Genomic DNA, 17,513 nt, shown 5'->3' with positions numbered 1-17,513 from the left:
GTGAAGCTTTGTTTTTACAAATTTCATGTCTAATTTTTTTTTAAAGACGATTGAAATTGGGAGTCAAGACAAGACTAATTATTCTTTTAACCAAATGCTAAAATGTTTACTTTTTTGAGGAGGAAATACTTTGCCTAATTTCAAAAGTGTTGAAATATCTTAAAATTCACAATGCTTTAAAACATCAAACTTGATCATAATGTTATATTTGAATCCAAAGTGAATCTTAATTAATCTTTACATCTATGAAATTCTTTGGGTAATATTTTACTACTAAATTACATATGCAATCAACTTTAATGGGTTTAAAAGTATTTTTAGAACTTAAAAGCGGCTAAGAAGTTTAACTTTAGAATTTTTACAATCACAAATATAAAAATCATGATAAATTGTAATTTTGGTCCTTTTATAAGTTTAAATACATGATTTTGATTTTCGTATTTTTAAATCAAAATATTTAATTTTCTTATTTTTTACACATCAAAGTCAAACATTGATTTTGACATGTTGTATAAAGATAATGTATCATTTATGTAGATTGTTGATATACCACTTAAGTAACAAATGATTAAATAAAGTAAAAATTAAAAAAGATTTTGACATTAGTTAAATTCATGATTTCTTATTAAAAAAACAAGATAATAAACCATTTAAACATTTGTTTTCTTTAGTTAATTTTATAAATATTATTTTATATGTATCATTAGTCAAGAATTATTAATTTTTTTAATTAAAATTAAAAAACAATTTAATATATATTATTTTTAATTTTATTTTATATATTTTTATTCTGAATAGTTTACATATTTTTTTATTTTAATTTTAATAATTCATAATTAAATTTCATAAATTACTTTGTATATTTATTTTAATATACATATTACTTTTACTCTAATTATATAAATCAATATAATTACATCAATTAATATGTAAATTATGCAAATGTCATAAATTTATTTTAATATGTAAATTATTTTTATTCTAATTGTATAAATTAATAAAATTTTAAATATTTTTTTAGGAAAAACATGTTAAAATTTTCGTTTTAACTGTAAAAAATTATTTAGTAAATAAGTTTTTATTGACAATTATATAAATCAAGAAAATTACGTCAATATGTAAATTATTTTTATAAATCATTTTATATAATTTATAAAAATTATGTATATTTTTATATACAAATAATACAACTTTTTATTTTAACAATAAAAGGTAATAAATTTTTAATTTTAATTTTTTTTTTAAATTTACTTAATTTCTATAAATTAAATAAAATAATGTTTTCAAATAATATATATTAGTTTATATATTTTTAAAATTATGATAAAATAAGAACAATTTTTATTAATTTATATTCAAATAAAATTTTATATTAAAAATCAATGCATGTAAAATTAAATATATTTAAATGCAAAATATTTATTTTAATTTATAATTTTTCATAATTAAAAAAATTAATAACTCTTGAATAATGAAACATATAAAAATCGTGTTTACAAAATTAATTAAATAAAAAAGTGTCTTAAAATTTATTATTTTATCCTCAAATAAAAGGTGATGAGTTTAAGTTCTATTAAGATTTTTTTATTTAATTTTTTGTCACATAATATCAGGCATCACATGAGCACTAATATACCTATCAAAGTCAACATTTAATTTTGTATGATTAATTAATAGAATAATCAAAATTATTTATTCTAAAAATAAGAAAATTAAATATCTTAATTTAAAATAAACAAGTATAATAATAAATTTGAAATTATAAGAAAATGAAAATTATAATTTAGTTTAAAAATTATTAAAAAAATAACAATTATAAAAGTCAGAAGACAACAATTTAAAAATAAGAATAATATAGGAGAGATCACATTTTAATCATGTAACTTTGACATGTAATAAGTTTCAGATTTAGGGGGGGGGGGGGGGGGGTGATTATCGTAATTCTGTCTCTCATTAAGAAAACTTGTTAGTATTTGTCTTTTAAAAAAAAGTCATTTTTATCTCCGAATTTTCAAAGGTTATTATACACCAAAATGGTACTAGTATTTAAACATGTTAAATGGTTGTTTAATAGCAGTGAAGACTAAAGTGACGATCCAAAGACCAACATGGAAGCTGTCAAACAAAACAAAATGTCGTAATCTCAGTCTCTCTCCAGCTATTCCTTGTAGCCTCAGACGCGAATCTTCCATTTCCATTCTTTCTTCCTTTTTAAAGATCGAATCAACACATTCACAATAACATTCCATCATGTCTAAAAAAGTAGTAAACCCCTAATTAAGCTTCCTTTCTTCCACATTCAGATCACACTCTGACACACCCTCTCACGCAAACTCACCTTCCTCACAAGCTCCGAACTTTCCCTTTTCCCGAGACACCCATTACCTCAAAACCCCCGAATCCGACCCATGTCCGCCTCATGCGGGGTGGTGGAGTGCGTTTTCGTTCTGGGCTGCGCGCGGTGGCTGTGGAAGCGCTGCACCTACGTGGGCAGCTACGACAGCGCCACTTGGCCCGCCGCCACCGCCGACGAGTTCGACCGGGTGCCGCGCGTCTGCCGCCTCATCCTCGCCAACTACGAGCCCGATCTCCGCACCCCGCAGTACCAAAAACCCACCTCCGCCACCGGCCACCGCCTGAACCCGGACTGCGTCATCAAGCGCGTGACCTACGAGGACACGCTGGGCCACGCGCCTCCGTACATAATCTACCTCGACCACGAGAACAAGGAGATCGTGCTCGCCGTGCGTGGGCTGAACCTCGCCAAAGAGAGCGACTACAAGGTTCTCCTCGATAACCGGTTAGGGCAACAAATGTTTGATGGTGGGTATGTTCATCATGGGTTGTTGAAATCGGCAGTGTGGTTGTTGAACCGTGAATCGGAGACGCTGAAGCGGTTGTGGGTGGAGAATGGTTCGGAGTATGAGATGGTTTTCGCGGGGCACTCGTTGGGTTCTGGGGTGGTGTCGCTGTTGACCATTTTGGTTGTGAATCATAGGGACCGTTTGGGTGGGATTCCCAAGGAGAAGATTCGGTGCTATGCGCTTGCTCCAGCTAGGTGTATGTCCCTGAATTTGGCTGTCAAGTATGCCAATGTCATTCATTCTATTGTTTTGCAGGTTACAATCTACATCTCCATACCTTATACATCAATGCTTTTTTTTTTCTTTAGCAATGCGGGCCACACTATCTGTGACACGTTCTGTCTTTCCACCACTATCTCTCTGATCTCATGTTTAGATCAGAAGAATCAATGATAAGTGAAACCTACCAAAATTAAATTGGTGATTTTTAACAAATTTCAGCCAATCTTACGGATAGGGTTGAAAAGAGAGTCTCAACAAGAGAGTGTGGCTAGCATTTCTCTTTTTCTTTTTCACTACTTATTAGATTGGTAATTTTATCTTAACAGAAATTTATATAGTAATATTATTGTTGGTTAAAATTTATTTAAAAATTACAAAATTAGAAGTAATATTAGGGTAAATAGTCCTCCTGTTAAATTTGTGAGATCATTTTGTGTTCATGGACCAATTTGACAATAATATATATTTTCAAAAATCAATTTGACAATAAGTGACAAAGTTTAGGGACCAATTTTTTGTCATCAAATCATCATTCATTCGTAGGACTAATTTGTCACACTCTTTGCACATTCAAGGGATTAGATTTGAAATTTCCTACCAAGTGTGTTAAAAGAAAGACTATCGCCGGCATTTCCCAAATTTAGATGCATGTAGTTTGTTAAGGGCTTTTGTAATTGTTATTCAATAAAAAATGAAGTTTTGTCTTCGTGGACTATAGCATTAATACAAATTCTTACTCATTAGTATTAAAATGAATTCTCAATTATGATTTGAAAATAATACCAAGAGCAAGATCATTGAGCGCCGATGAGAATGGAATTGCTCTAGCATAATCAGAAATCTTGAATATGCAACCGAATTAAACATTCGAAGGGGAAGATTTGTCATTCTGCTTGTTGTTACTAATCTTATGTGGAGATATTTAAAAATGTCCATTCATAAATTTTATTCAACTGTATGATAATGATGCTGGTTCAAATTGTAATATTTTTTTATTTTTTTTTTGTGCAGGATGATTTCTTGCCAAGAACGGCCACTCCATTGGAAGATATATTCAAATCAATATTCTGGTTGGTACTGCCCTTTCTGTGATATGGATATGGCCGTATTAGGTTTCAACTTTCAAGTGCATGTGATTTGTTATTGATTTGTTTTTATGTTTATTATTAATATGGTGCATAGTAAAATATCATGATGATCTCTTAAACCAGGCCTTGATGATTTAAACAGCTTGCCCTGCTTGTTGTTCTTGGTTTGCCTGAGAGACACCTTCATACCTGAGGGTAGAAAGCTTAGAGATCCAAGGAGACTTTATGCACCTGGAAGAATGTACCATATTGTGGAGAGAAAATTCTGCAGGTATTTACTTGTAAACTGTTTTGTTCATAGTAAACTACTCTAGTCCTCTACAAGCATAAATATTGTGGGAATATATTAATTATTATCCTGTTTAGTTTGCTTGGTCTGGTGCAAAAGTAAAATAAGGTCCTTTCTAGTTGTTGTAATTCTTGCGAATCCTAGACAAGGGAATTTGACTTCAGTAAACCTATAATTGCTGCCGAAGATTGTCATTGTTTTAATTGCTACTTTGCTAGAACGGTGACTATGTATTACATAACCATTTACTCCATTAGTGCTGAAATGACTTCATTAATATAGTTGCCTAAGAGCATGATTCATTAAATTTTTCCTTTTCTTCTTATGCCTAAGGAACTAAGTTATAAAATGTCATACATTTCTGCCATTCTGCCTCCTCATTTGGTAAGGAGAAGGATCATCTTCTTATCACTACCCTTCTTTACCACTATATGTGTGTGAGTGTGTGTGTGGGTGTGTGTGTGTGTGAGAGAGAGAGAGAGAGAGTGATCCACCTTGTTTCATTAGACATGGGCAAGTTGCTATTCTTTCTCTCTTTTTTTTATCAGAAAACGTTAATTGATAGTTTCTGTTAGTGGGGGATTCTAACCCACGACATCTCCCTTCACCAAATCAACCTTATAACCCCGTTGCTATTTTGTCTTGTGGAGTAGGAGAGTTTTCATATTTTTGCGATTCAGACCTTTTACAATTGCAAAACTGAGTGATATACACTTTATGCCATCTTGATTCTGCTAGTTCAGATGTTGCCTTCCCCGCCTGAGTTTTCCCCTTTTTCTTTCTAAATGCATTGAAAGAAATTCCTTATTTCACGAACTTTAGTATGTTCCATGATCCCATCAATAAACGTTTTCATGCTATTTTTGGGGTAGATGCATAAATGAATAATTTCTAATATTATTAGTTTTAGCACAAGGAATAGCTCATGAAGTGTGACTGAGATATCATTTGAATTGTTAAATCTTGTCCTGAATTACATCTATAAGTAATATGTTGTTTCCAATAATGAAATTCACTGTTGCTTGGTGAACACAGATGTGGGAGATTTCCTCCTGAAGTGAGGACTGCTATTCCTGTTGATGGAAGATTTGAGCATATTGTCTTGTCCTGTAATGCAACATCGGATCATGGAATTATTTGGATTGAAAGGGAGGCTGAGAAAGCCTTACAAGTAAGGAAATATCTGCCATTTGATTTTTTTCACTGCTTTTTCTTTGGTCTATTCATTGTAATCCCCAACTAGGAACATAAGAACCCTAAGTATACACCAAAAAAATAGCTAGCTAGGAATAGAAAACTTGGTTCTGTTTTTGTCTATGTTAAGTTTACAACTTTGTTATATTAGTAATAATGTAAACCATGGATCAAAAGTTTTCTGCCTGTAACGTATTTCTGACTGTTGTTGGTATTCACTTTTAGTTAATGAAGGCTCAGAGCTCTGAAACTGTGACAGACCCTCCAACAGTACAAAAGTTTCAGAGGTTGAAGACCATAGAGAAAGAACATAGAGATGCTTTGGAAAGAGCTGTTAGCCTGAATGTACCTCATGCAGTGGACACTGCTGAGAAAGAAACATCTGAGAACAATGAAGGTGACGACGATGCATCCGCCAGTGCAAACAATAACGTCTCAAGTAACCAATCAAAATCTAGTGGTGGAAGGTCGAACTGGGATGAGGTAGTTGAAAAACTTCTAAAGAAGAAGAGTGAAACGGGAGAACAAAACCTGGAAAGGGATACGAATGTCACACAATAACGTCTTTTTCTCTCTTGTTTAAAACTCTAGATATCCACACCCATTCATATATTTGGTTCTTGAGTTTGTTAATTCGTGATGTAAAAAGATAGTTACAATTGCTTGGACCCCCAGGCGTATACCAGAGGAGTGCTATTTGTTTTAGTCCTGAATTTTTTGTTGAACTTGAGGTTTCCCATGTATAAGATCAATAATTTTGTTTCCACCTGTTATGAAAGAAGCAAGAGTGGTGAAATGAGAAGCAATACAAGGTGTGTTATCGACTCAGATTCCCCACTGTTCGCTTAATAGACTCAAAGTAAAATGTAACAAAAAACTAAAGTATTGTTGAACACTACTGAACGAAAGAACAGAAATCACGCACGACAAGCATATGGAATTAAGATGCTCTCCGCTAGCATAAGTTGTGGTAGTAAAAACAAAAAAGGACTTCTTCAAAAAAGCTTAGGTGGTGTTTGGTTTGAGAAAATATTTTCTATTTTTATTTTTTGTTTTCATTTTTTAAATATAATTTTTATTTTAATTTATTTTCTATTTTCAAAGATGAAAATATTGAAAAATTGATTGAGGCATCTCAACAAACACCTTATCAACAACTTAGACAAACCAAATCTGGTCGTAATCAAAATATAATGTTAACACAGATTTAGTGTGTCAAACTTGAATAAACGAGAATCATTACCTAGAGCAAGCATATCAACACTCAAAATTTTGCAAAATTAACGAACTTCAATAAATTTTAATGAAGAAGAATTATAAACAGGGAGTAGCGACGCCACCAACGCCTCCCATCTTTTTACTGTGGTTGCAGGGTTCTTCGTCGAATGGAGACTTTTCGTCAGATCTGGCTCCGAAAAATCACACTACGAGTCCGATGGACCTGTGTGCACAGGCACTCTGACTCTAACATTTCTATGCACACTCGCACTTTGATGGATCCATGCAACTCGGATGTTTCTGTGCGCACTCGTACGCCTACACGAACTCACACGTCCATGGTCCAAACCAAAAGAGGTTGGTAGCGTTGAAGAGGGTGAACTGGATGGTCTGAGAGAAGAAGAAAGAATGTTGTTGTAATCACAACACTTGCCGGCGCATTTTCAACTTTCCATCAAAACAGAGAAAATGATGTTTAAACGTTTTCAGCTTTAGACTTAGAAAATGTTTTCTAAAATTAAAACAAACACATTTCCAACACTTCCTATTTTTACTGAAAATAAAAACAGAAAACAAACAAACACCTCCTTCTCCAAGAAATAATTGAGCGGGGGTAAAAACAAACACCTCCCATTGTACATCAGGCACATAACTGCTAATTTTACGATAGGGATTAAATTTCCGTGATCACTTACCGCAGCAAGCAGCAAGCAGCAAGCAGCAAGTAATAGCTCAAACAGGGAAGACAATTGCAGGTTGCAGCAATAACATAAAATAATGATACGCAAATCAAACTACAATCTATATCTCTGAACTTCAAAAATCCCCAAGTAGATCATTCAGCCTCTAACAATTACTTAAATGCGGTCAAATAAGATGGCATGTTTAAAAGCACCAAGCAGTAAGAGATTCAAAGTAAACGCCAAGGAAACCAGCTTTGTACAAGGAAGCCAATCTTAAGTGATATTACAAAATAAACTGCGGCTTCCAAGATCAAGAGATGTTCATGGCTTCAGCATGATAGGTCTCCAGCTCCTTGTCAAGTTCCTCCGCTGACTTCTCAACAGCATCCTTTCTTCCACGACCTCTACCTCCACCACCACCCCTGCTGCCGCGACCACGGCCTCGACCACCACCTCCACCACGTCCACTGCCACTCCTTGGGCCACCTCGACGTCCCCGACTGCATAAAAAATATAAACAATATAACTTGGTTACATCACGGACTACACAACAAAAACAATACATAGCCATTTCTGCGATTGTATATAGTCATATTACTGTGGCCTCCGGATCTAATGAAGCTAACATGCAATACAAGCCCATACTTAACAACAGATACAATTCTTCACTTTCACTACCACGGATCAGACAATAAAAAGGACAAATCACATGCATCTTCCCCATGTTTAAACCATACCTACAAACCAAACGTCTATTAAACTGAAACCAAATCAACTAAGGTTACTTGTAAAGTGCAGGCTTAGACACCACTTGAATGCAATGTTTTTATAATGGTATCAGCAGAAATAGGACATTCTGAACTGAGGAAAGGACATCCTGTAACATTATTAGTAAGAGTTTCGTTTATAGCCTCCATAATTTGAGTTTGTGGCATCAGAGAAAATTGTTTTAAAGTGTGCTAGTATACACAAATCTGTCAAAGCCAAATGAAAATCTTCTAAACAAGGCACAGACTGTAGACAATCTACCCAGTTCAAGAAAAACCTATTGCAGGGAGATTCTAGATCATTTAACTATTAACTAGATTGTTTGACTTTATTTTCTATCTGTCATTTTACCTTTTTTTCATGCCATCAAAAAACAATTATGGCCTGTGATTTTTCACATGGACTTCTAACATTTATTTTCTTCCACCAAAAACAACTACATAGCAAATGATTCTTCACATGTATATCTCTGCTAAGCAGCAGCCTAATATTTACATCCCATGTATTCATCAACTGAACTCTTTGTAAATATAAATCCACAATAGGGAGTGCTCTATCGAAATACAACAAAATCTTCATAAAGACCACAACAAAAACCACTTTTACCTAATAGTACATGAAGAGAACCTGATATATTACCAAAATCTTCATACTACTATGATATCTTGCACCACTGGATATACAAGCACTTGTACAAAAGCTCAACACACAAATTTCAACAAAAAGCATCAATAAGAGATTACAGCATTAATGATCTAAAAGGCTTACCCAGCACCACGATTAGGCATAGTAGGACCACCTCCAGCTTGGCCACCTCTAGGCCTGCAACATAGCCAACACCCCTATCAGCACACAATCTGAAACAGTATTTTTAATTTCTACCGGGAGACGAAGGATTTTAACAACTTTATAACTGATAGATATCCATTTGTAATTAGGTGTCTGTTAACGATGGAGCTAGTTAATTAGTTAGTTAGGTTAGTTGAGCAAGCTGAGATAGTAGAAGGCACATTGCCTATAAATAAAGAGGGGGGGGGGGGGGGGGGGGGGTGAGAGAGAAAGCATCTTATCATTTGAGAAAGCCCAGGGGCAGCAACAAGTTTGTGTTTGACTCAGGGCAAGTGGAAGCTATTCTTGGACAGCCAGATGGAATCATGCTTCAATCAGTTGAACATCAATGGAATTTCATTTAAGCAGTCCCAATTCATTCACCTTGAGGACTAAATAAAACTTTTGGGAGGAGTATTGAAAGATACCCATTACTAGTTAGTTAGGTATCTCTCAATGAGGAAGTTAGTTACGTTGGGCAGGCTGAGATGGTAGAAGAAACAATTGCCCACAAAAATCAAGAGAAGGGAGTGGGAAAAATCCTGGACTCCAAAATCATCCAGGGAAATCCTAGCCCAAGGCTGCTTCCACATTGGCACAACAACTAGGGATTTAGGGTTCATCAATAAAAAATATTCTTTCCTTTAGATTCAGCACCAATTCTAATAACACACTAAAGAAAAAAGATTTTTTCCAGTTGCTGCATGTATCAATCATGCACAATTGACACCATATTTTCAGAATTTGAAAATAAACATGCACTACATGACAGATGCAATATAGACAGACATTCATGTCACAATAAAAGCTTTACTGCTTAATTAAGGTAGTGTTTGGACCAAATTCTTTTATATTCATCTTCCTAGCGGAAAAAAAAAGGTTATATAAATCAATAGGAGGAGACTCAAATTTTAATGAGAAAAGGAAACCAAAAAACCAACAAAAATAACTTACGTCATTACAACAGTCCTCTTCCTGCGCCCATTCACCCCAGTGACATTCACCCGAGCACTTATAGGCAATTCTGAATTGGAACCAACAATCTCAATCTTCATGGGCTTTCCATCCAAAAGTACATTATTATATCGTTTAAGAGCAGCAAATGCATCACTTCTTCTAGTATAAACGACTTCAGCTGAACCCTGTTACACAGTTAAAGATATCAAACAATTAGCCAAAAAAACTAGTAACAACACAGCTGGGAAAGCTCATACACATAAAACAAAACTGCTATGCACAAAACTACTTTCTGGAACATAAATTATGTTTAAATGGGGAATTATGGCTAGCCAATTGTTTTGCAGAAACACTTCGAATATTGTAAACAAAACCCTCCCTCCCAAAAGGAAAAGCAGTCACCAATTATAAGCTACAACAAAAGGGTAGCTGAATTTACAACACAAAGCCCAATACTTACACTTGGATGTCCATTTTTGTCATAATGAACAGCAAAACGCTTCAACTCTCCAAGCTCAGAGAAAAGTTCCTGAGTTGCAAATCAAGTTTCAAGAGAACTTCCAGATAGATTGGGTAGAAACAGTGACTAAAAGAACCATATGATGATACAACATAGTATATACCCTTATGTCTTCATTGGTCACTCCATGGTCCAAATTGGAAACATACAACTTGGTGCCAACTTCTACTCCTTGAATCCCAGCAGCTCTTAAGCTATCTTCAAACAAATCATGCTGCCATGGAAAGGGCCTAGCTCTGCGAATAGACTGGCCAAAGAACAGAACAGTTTCCAAAGTGGCAAAACATCAGATTATGACCAGAAAAAAGATATTCACCATTCTTCAAGATTAGTCAGAGCAGGAAAATCCCCATAAAAATACAAAACACGCTATTAATGAAGTAGATCGGACCATAGTAACATATATTTAAAAGAGAACTTGTACTCAAACATCAACGTTCTAGGTGTAACATGGTAAATGGGAGTAAGAATTCAACCCACTGCATATAAACCAGTGCTATGCTACTAGTGAGAGCTCCAGTTCTGGTTCTAAGCGAAAAGCTCCTTTGCAAAATACCATGAATTAGGGAAGTATACTGAATTCTTGCACTGTAGAACCCAACTTGGCAAGAGGATCCAACAAAGCACCGGTCCACACAAAACCAGCCAAACATTTAAAGTCATCTCATGTGAATGAAATGGATTAGCATGGATTAGAGAATTTAACCCCACTTATTGTTATAAGTTTTTTGTGCTACTGGTAAGAGCTCCATTTTGAAATTCACCTAATGAAGCTCCTTCACATAATATGCCAGGAATCACCAAAGAACCCCTGCACACATCAGAGATCTGTAGCAAAGCCCCCCAAAACAAAAGCAAACAACTCTTAGGTGCATATTAATTGTGACATTATGGAACTATGACAAAGGCATTGATGATGCAAAAAATGATCGAGCATGAGCTTCTCCATGAAACAAATACTAAAGACGAGGATTTCACTTGCTTTTGAGTTTCAATGATGCTGAATCATCTCATAATTGGGTATTATTTAGCATATCAGATTCTCAAGCACATGTATAAGCATCCACGTTTTTTGAGCTTGCCTTGGCAATAGCATACGATGACGGCCGAGTGTTAACCATAAGAGGACCTCTACGAACAGCACCAGTTGTTCTTCCACCATTACTAGCACCAGCCATTCTTCTACTACTAACAGCACCAGCCATTCTTCCACCATTAAGAGCGCCACTTGGTCCACGGCCAGAATGGGCTCTACCACGTCCTCCTCTACCTCTCCCTCTGTTACTTCTGTTCTTTATTCTATCATCAAGCGACATATCCAAGGAAGAAGCCATTATACTCAAAACTTAACACAAGTCAAACACTTCAGAAAATTTTAATAATGATATAGCCCTGCAAAAACAAAAGATACCAAACAAGTTATACCTACACATTCCAGAACCTAATGAAATCAAACCATGTAGAAATTAAACAATGAAGATCATCAGGACTAAGTTAACCAGTACTGTTGTTGCTCATAAAACAATACTTCGGTTTAACTCCATACATCATGTGACCAAAACTGTATTGGTATAATTAAACAGTCAACCCAGAACTGAATAAGCAATCTCAGCTTAACACACTTAATTATAATTAAAGGTTTTAAGACCAAAATCTCTCAGGCATGAACTAGCAGATCCTACATAAACGACTCCTTTCAGAATTTTAATTGCACGCATAACAATTAATATCAAACTCCAATATAGTTGTCTTATAAAACAAAATCTCTCTTCTGTCTGAATCTGACCCCAAATTTGAAACTCCCAAATTTCAATGGAAATTTGCCCTAATTTTAGGGAAAAGTGAAAGCAATGGAATGATCTCGTTAGAGAAAACAAAACTACGGAAACGCACAACAATCACACGTACACAAGAACATCACAATTGGAAAAAACAAATAGGGAAAAAAGGAAAGGAAAAAAATTTACCTAGAGATAATAAGATAAACGCGTGTGGAGAGTTGTCTGAAGCGAGAATCAGAGAAGAGAAGGAGAGAGTGTGATTGAGTGTTTTGGGGGGCGAAGGATCGATGAATAAAAATAAGCAGTAGCAAAAATTAGGGTTTGGAAGGAAAAGGAGAGGAAAGATCCATGCGAGAGTGAGAGAAAGAGGGGTTTTAGGGTTTCAGCGTAAGAGAGCTTTTGGGTTTAGTTAGCTTAGCTTAGCTTCTCGGAAACAATTTGCGTCATTTTAAAAAGCTCTTAGGGGCTTTCATGTCCTTTCACTTTCCTTCGTACCGCGTCCCACGATAAAGCAAAACAAAAGTCACAACTCACAATTCCCACTTCAACACGTCAATAAATTCGTAATACTATAATTGATAATCTATTTATAATACTAATAATTGATCATGAGAGAATTCATTCTATTGTTTTCTTCCTATATTACCACTTAAATATTGACTAATTTATTATAAAGATTCTAATCATCATCACGTCATTATTACTTTTATTTAAAAATATTTATTATATATATTATTTATTGTATGATTATTCTAATCACAAGGAAAACACAATTCATCTTCTTCTTTGATGACTAGAAACCAACAATCCTCCTTATAAGCAAGCCAATTACACAATTTTAAAAAGTAAATATGTTGACATAAAAAAAATACTAAAATCAATATCACTTATACAAATAACAAAAGTTTCAAAATGAGACCTCGCCTTAGGAGATCTATCCCTTGGTCTTCTGACAGAAGAATACATTAATGTCACGCCAATCCTATCAACCTTCTTAGGCCTTTCAATCGGTTCCATTATCACCTGTAACACAAGAAATAAGGAACACATGTACCTTTGACATGTTTTTTTCAATAACACAACTTGTAACTTGTCAAAATTACAACTCAACTTAACAAGGTTATGGAAAAATGAACCACTTTAGACAAATTAGAGAATGAAAACAAAATGACAACAAATAGTCAAAAGAAAAAAAATGTGATTTTACTTGAAATTGCAGGAAGCCAAGTTATTTATTTTTCTCATTTAAGAAATGCCTACTTAATTACAATTTACCTAAACATATCCAAAATCTAAAGAACATAACAACATCAAGCTACAATAACTAAATTATCATGTAAGAAAACGAAAAAACTGTGACTTTTTTTTGTCTGCCAAGAGGATTAAAACTTAATAAAAAAAGCTAAGCACACAATTAAAAGAAAATTATTGTTTTAAAGAGGCGTATGAGTGGAAAAACTTAAATCAATTAAATGCATAATAGTCAACTAACTATACAATTTTGGAGAAAGGACAAAAAGGTTGTAATTGGGTTCACCTCAGCGTATGCAAGAAGTGATGAAGGTTGATTAACCTCTTTGATTGTCATTATTACAGATGATGAAGAGGTTTGGATGTGTACTACACCCCACTATGAAGGTTTAAAAATTCTAGGAAAAGGAAGAATTTTTATGTGAATGGCAATTGCAAATACTGGAAGCTAGATTTAAAGGAGGACAAATGAATTAAAAATCTACACAACAAATAAAAAAATGGAAATCGTTCATCTTTTCACCCCTTATTCATTTTTCAAGGTCGTGGACGGCTTAGATTGACAAAACGATTGATGATCGTACGATTGAGAATCCATTATGAGGGTATCACTTGGACCAATGATGTGGCCGGTGATGTTCATAAATTTTTTAAAATTCCCATCTTTGTTAACTTTTTCTTGTTTTTTTTTTTCCAGGTAACCAACTTAATTATTATTACGTTTTTTTTTGCTTTATAAAACTTGGGAATTAAAGTAGAGAATACTACCATGCCACAAAACACATGTTTTCTTTAACAAAATATTATTATCGAAAGTTTTAAGGGTGCTAAAAAAATGTGTTATGCTCGTGATGTTTGGCATATTTAGCATATTCCCTTCACTGCTTTTACATAAGATTTTTAAAAATATTTTTTTTTGCATAATTATCCAATTTTAATAAAATTTTTGTAAAGAGAGAAGCTAACATTGTTGCTTATTCGTTAGGTAAAGCATGAATGTCTTTTTGGTGTCTCTCACATCTTACATTATATTTTCAAATATATTATCTATCCTGTCCTGAATCAAACAACTGTTTATCAAAAAAAGGAAGTTGATTTGCCACTCAACCCTCAAACTGGCCTAGTGTTGATCTCGTCAACAAAGGGTCCAATGATTACCAACATCCGCAACCTATTGTCACACCACACTCACGCGGATGTTATTCAACAGTGAATAGAATAATTGTGAAATTTGACTCAATTTGGTCAATCAAACCGTCCAACCAATAATTGGATGGATTTTATTATTAAATCGATCATAATCTGATTAAATCTATTCAGTTAAGTCAGTGGATCATAATTGGATCAGTATGACATAGTTAATTTAAAAAAAAAATATTTTTATGATACCGTTTTGATGTCCAATTATTATTTTAAATTTTAAAGTATAAATAATTTTTTTTACTCGTTAACTATATACCGAACCAATCACAAAACCATTAATCCCCTAACTTGACCGATTCAATAATCACAACTATGCTAAATAGCGAACAACACATGGGCGGAATGGACGTGACTCAGATTTGGTACCATAAAAAATTGATTCAATCGGTGCAGCAAGCAAATCAAAGCCACTGAACAAAGATCAAAGATACATCACTCTAAATTCGATTTCTAGTTTCAACAAATCGAATTCAATATACAACTCCAAAATAAAAGATGATTGGAATGAGTAAAGACTATCATCTTGACAATTTCACAGCACTAGTCAATTAAGTGCATGATTAATTCAGCTTACTTATAAAAAATAATAATTTCGCTTTTACTAATTCCTTGAAAAATCTTTTGAAAATCAAATAATTATTTCTCCAAAATTGATCCAAACAAAACATGCAAGCAACACTATAACATATAAAGATTTTGACTCGAATCAATTTGGTGAATAACACAGACTCTTCACATGAAGAATTTGAGAGATTGCGTCCATTAGTTCTAACCATTGTCCTATTTTCACAATTACAATTTACAAACGACCAAAGCCTCAACAAATAAACTACACGATTGTGCACAACAATTCAGCTAAGTGTAACACACAAGAGAAGAATATCTACTCAACACACAACTGTTACCCACTCCCACTTTTTGTAGAAACAAAACTTCCCTATCCATGCAAGCCCTAAAACCCATAATGAGCTGGGCTTTATTGTTAAGCACTTATTTCAGTAAACACGGGCTTCACTTTGGGAGGTCTACCTCTAGGCCTCCCACTGGTGGCAGCCTTCACCTTGGAGGCTGGCAATGCTTCGCCTAGTCCACCAGTGGGCCGGGTCATCTTCCTGGGCCGGCCTCTGGGCCTGCCACTTTCTGTCAAGGCCTTAGGTGGCTTCCCTGGGTCATTCGGGTCCTTCGGAGGACGGCCCTTGGGCCTGGGCGGTGACAAGACAGTGCCCGGTGGCAGAGGCTCCTTGGGCTTGGGTGGCCTGCCACGGCCACGCCTTGGCGGCGCCTTTGGGTCACGCTTGGTGTAGTTGTTCTTCCAAAACACTAACACTCCACTGTCCCTCATTTTCGCGAGGTGCACATTGAGCAAAACCTTGTGGCCCTGAGGTAATCCACCGTAGGTAGATTCTATGTACTTCGAAATTGATGATTTATTAGAACCATTGTCTTCATTCAGTGCTTCAATTGCCTCCAAAATCATCTGAAAAATAAAAAAATAAATTACACCCCTTAACTAACTCTTCATAATTATTTCATTTTTAAAAACATTAACACATCGCTTAATAATTTCATACAAATAGAATGGTAGAATTAACCCTTTTTTTTCTTCTATACCTATGATTATGAAATTCGCATGCAATTATCAATTATAGCCAGAACAGTGAATAAATAAAGAAATAAACCTGAACATTTTTTTTTAATAACTTGGAGTAGATTTAGATCAGTGGGTAAATAGGGTAATGTTAGATAAATTATAGTAGCTAGGAAATTTGATAAGGTTAGAAAAAATGAGATTAAAAAGAGTTACAATTTACCTCGGGGTACGGAGGAAGTGAAGGGGGTTTATTAATGAATACCCCAGTTGCCATTAAAGTTAGTGGCAGAGTTTGGAACCTCGGATTCACAGAGCAACCTTGGTAACAAATTGAGCTTTCAAAGTTTTCTTTTCACAAACACAGGAGTGTGCTGTTTGAGCAGAACCTGCAAGGAAATCAGGATCTGATATAAATAATTAAAAAATCAAAAAAAGCTTTTTTCTTTCTTTTCCAATAAGAGAATATATGGACGGCTGGGAATCGCGGAAGGGGCGGTGATCCGACGGCTGGGACTTTAATTTGAGGTGAACACTCGGATCGGTGACGTGGCGGTGGTTTTATTTTTTAAAAAGGACCGTACTAGTGTACTAAGCAAGGATGCTGATTTTCTTCCCTAATCAGCGTGTGTCCTTCGGATATGGTTGTTCAATGTTCGGTGGTAGCTAAGCCAAGATTACTTTTGTAGTTTGTACATTAAAAGATTCGACACCCAACAACCACTTCCAGTGTCTATTTAATTTCTTAAGTGAGTTTTTTAAATTATTTTTTTATAGTTTTCATAATATTATATTATTTGTAAAAATTCATATACGATTTTATTTTAATAATAAAAAACACGAAGAAATTTTAAAAAATTCACATTTTTTATATTTTTTAAATTATTAAATAATTAAACACAATGACATGAAAGAAAAAATAATTAGATAAATATTATTTTTTATTGAGAGAAAACAGTTTCTTAAAAAAAATATAAATTTTGTTGTTAAGAAATTCTCTATCGCATAGATTTATTCCAATAAAAAAGAAACTGCAAAAAATAGTTTCTGAAATTTGCA

The 17,513-nt window shown here is 34.3% G+C and overlaps 3 protein-coding genes across 3 annotated transcripts; 1 reads left to right on the top strand and 2 right to left on the bottom strand.

The window, feature by feature from the left end:
• The first annotated feature begins 2,082 nt into the window (after window positions 1-2,082).
• Window positions 2,083-6,453, top strand: LOC114395540. Its single transcript, XM_028357347.1, has 5 exons — window positions 2,083-3,119; window positions 4,098-4,156; window positions 4,317-4,445; window positions 5,499-5,634; window positions 5,883-6,453. The coding sequence occupies exons 1-5, from the start codon at window positions 2,409-2,411 to the stop codon at window positions 6,216-6,218; spliced, it is 1,371 nt and encodes a 456-aa protein (XP_028213148.1). The 5' UTR covers window positions 2,083-2,408; the 3' UTR covers window positions 6,219-6,453.
• A 1,163-nt stretch (window positions 6,454-7,616) lies between these two features.
• LOC114395541 (THO complex subunit 4D-like) lies at window positions 7,617-12,854 on the bottom strand. Its single transcript, XM_028357348.1, has 7 exons — window positions 12,599-12,854; window positions 11,714-12,023; window positions 10,735-10,878; window positions 10,572-10,640; window positions 10,109-10,296; window positions 9,095-9,148; window positions 7,617-8,058 (listed from the first exon to the last, which is right to left on the bottom strand). The coding sequence occupies exons 2-7, from the start codon at window positions 11,963-11,965 to the stop codon at window positions 7,869-7,871; spliced, it is 897 nt and encodes a 298-aa protein (XP_028213149.1). The 5' UTR covers window positions 11,966-12,023; window positions 12,599-12,854; the 3' UTR covers window positions 7,617-7,868.
• Window positions 12,855-15,533: 2,679 nt separating this feature from the next.
• On the bottom strand, window positions 15,534-16,855 carry LOC114395580 (HMG-Y-related protein A-like). Its single transcript, XM_028357403.1, has 2 exons — window positions 16,678-16,855; window positions 15,534-16,343 (listed from the first exon to the last, which is right to left on the bottom strand). Exons 1-2 carry the CDS (start codon window positions 16,729-16,731, stop codon window positions 15,849-15,851), a joined length of 549 nt encoding a protein of 182 aa, XP_028213204.1. The 5' UTR covers window positions 16,732-16,855; the 3' UTR covers window positions 15,534-15,848.
• Between the last annotated feature and the right edge of the window lie 658 nt (window positions 16,856-17,513).

This window comes from Glycine soja, chromosome 18, assembly GCF_004193775.1.
Source record: "Glycine soja cultivar W05 chromosome 18, ASM419377v2, whole genome shotgun sequence".
Taxonomy (NCBI): Eukaryota; Viridiplantae; Streptophyta; class Magnoliopsida; order Fabales; family Fabaceae; genus Glycine; species Glycine soja.
This window is presented reverse-complemented; position numbering and strand designations above follow the sequence as displayed.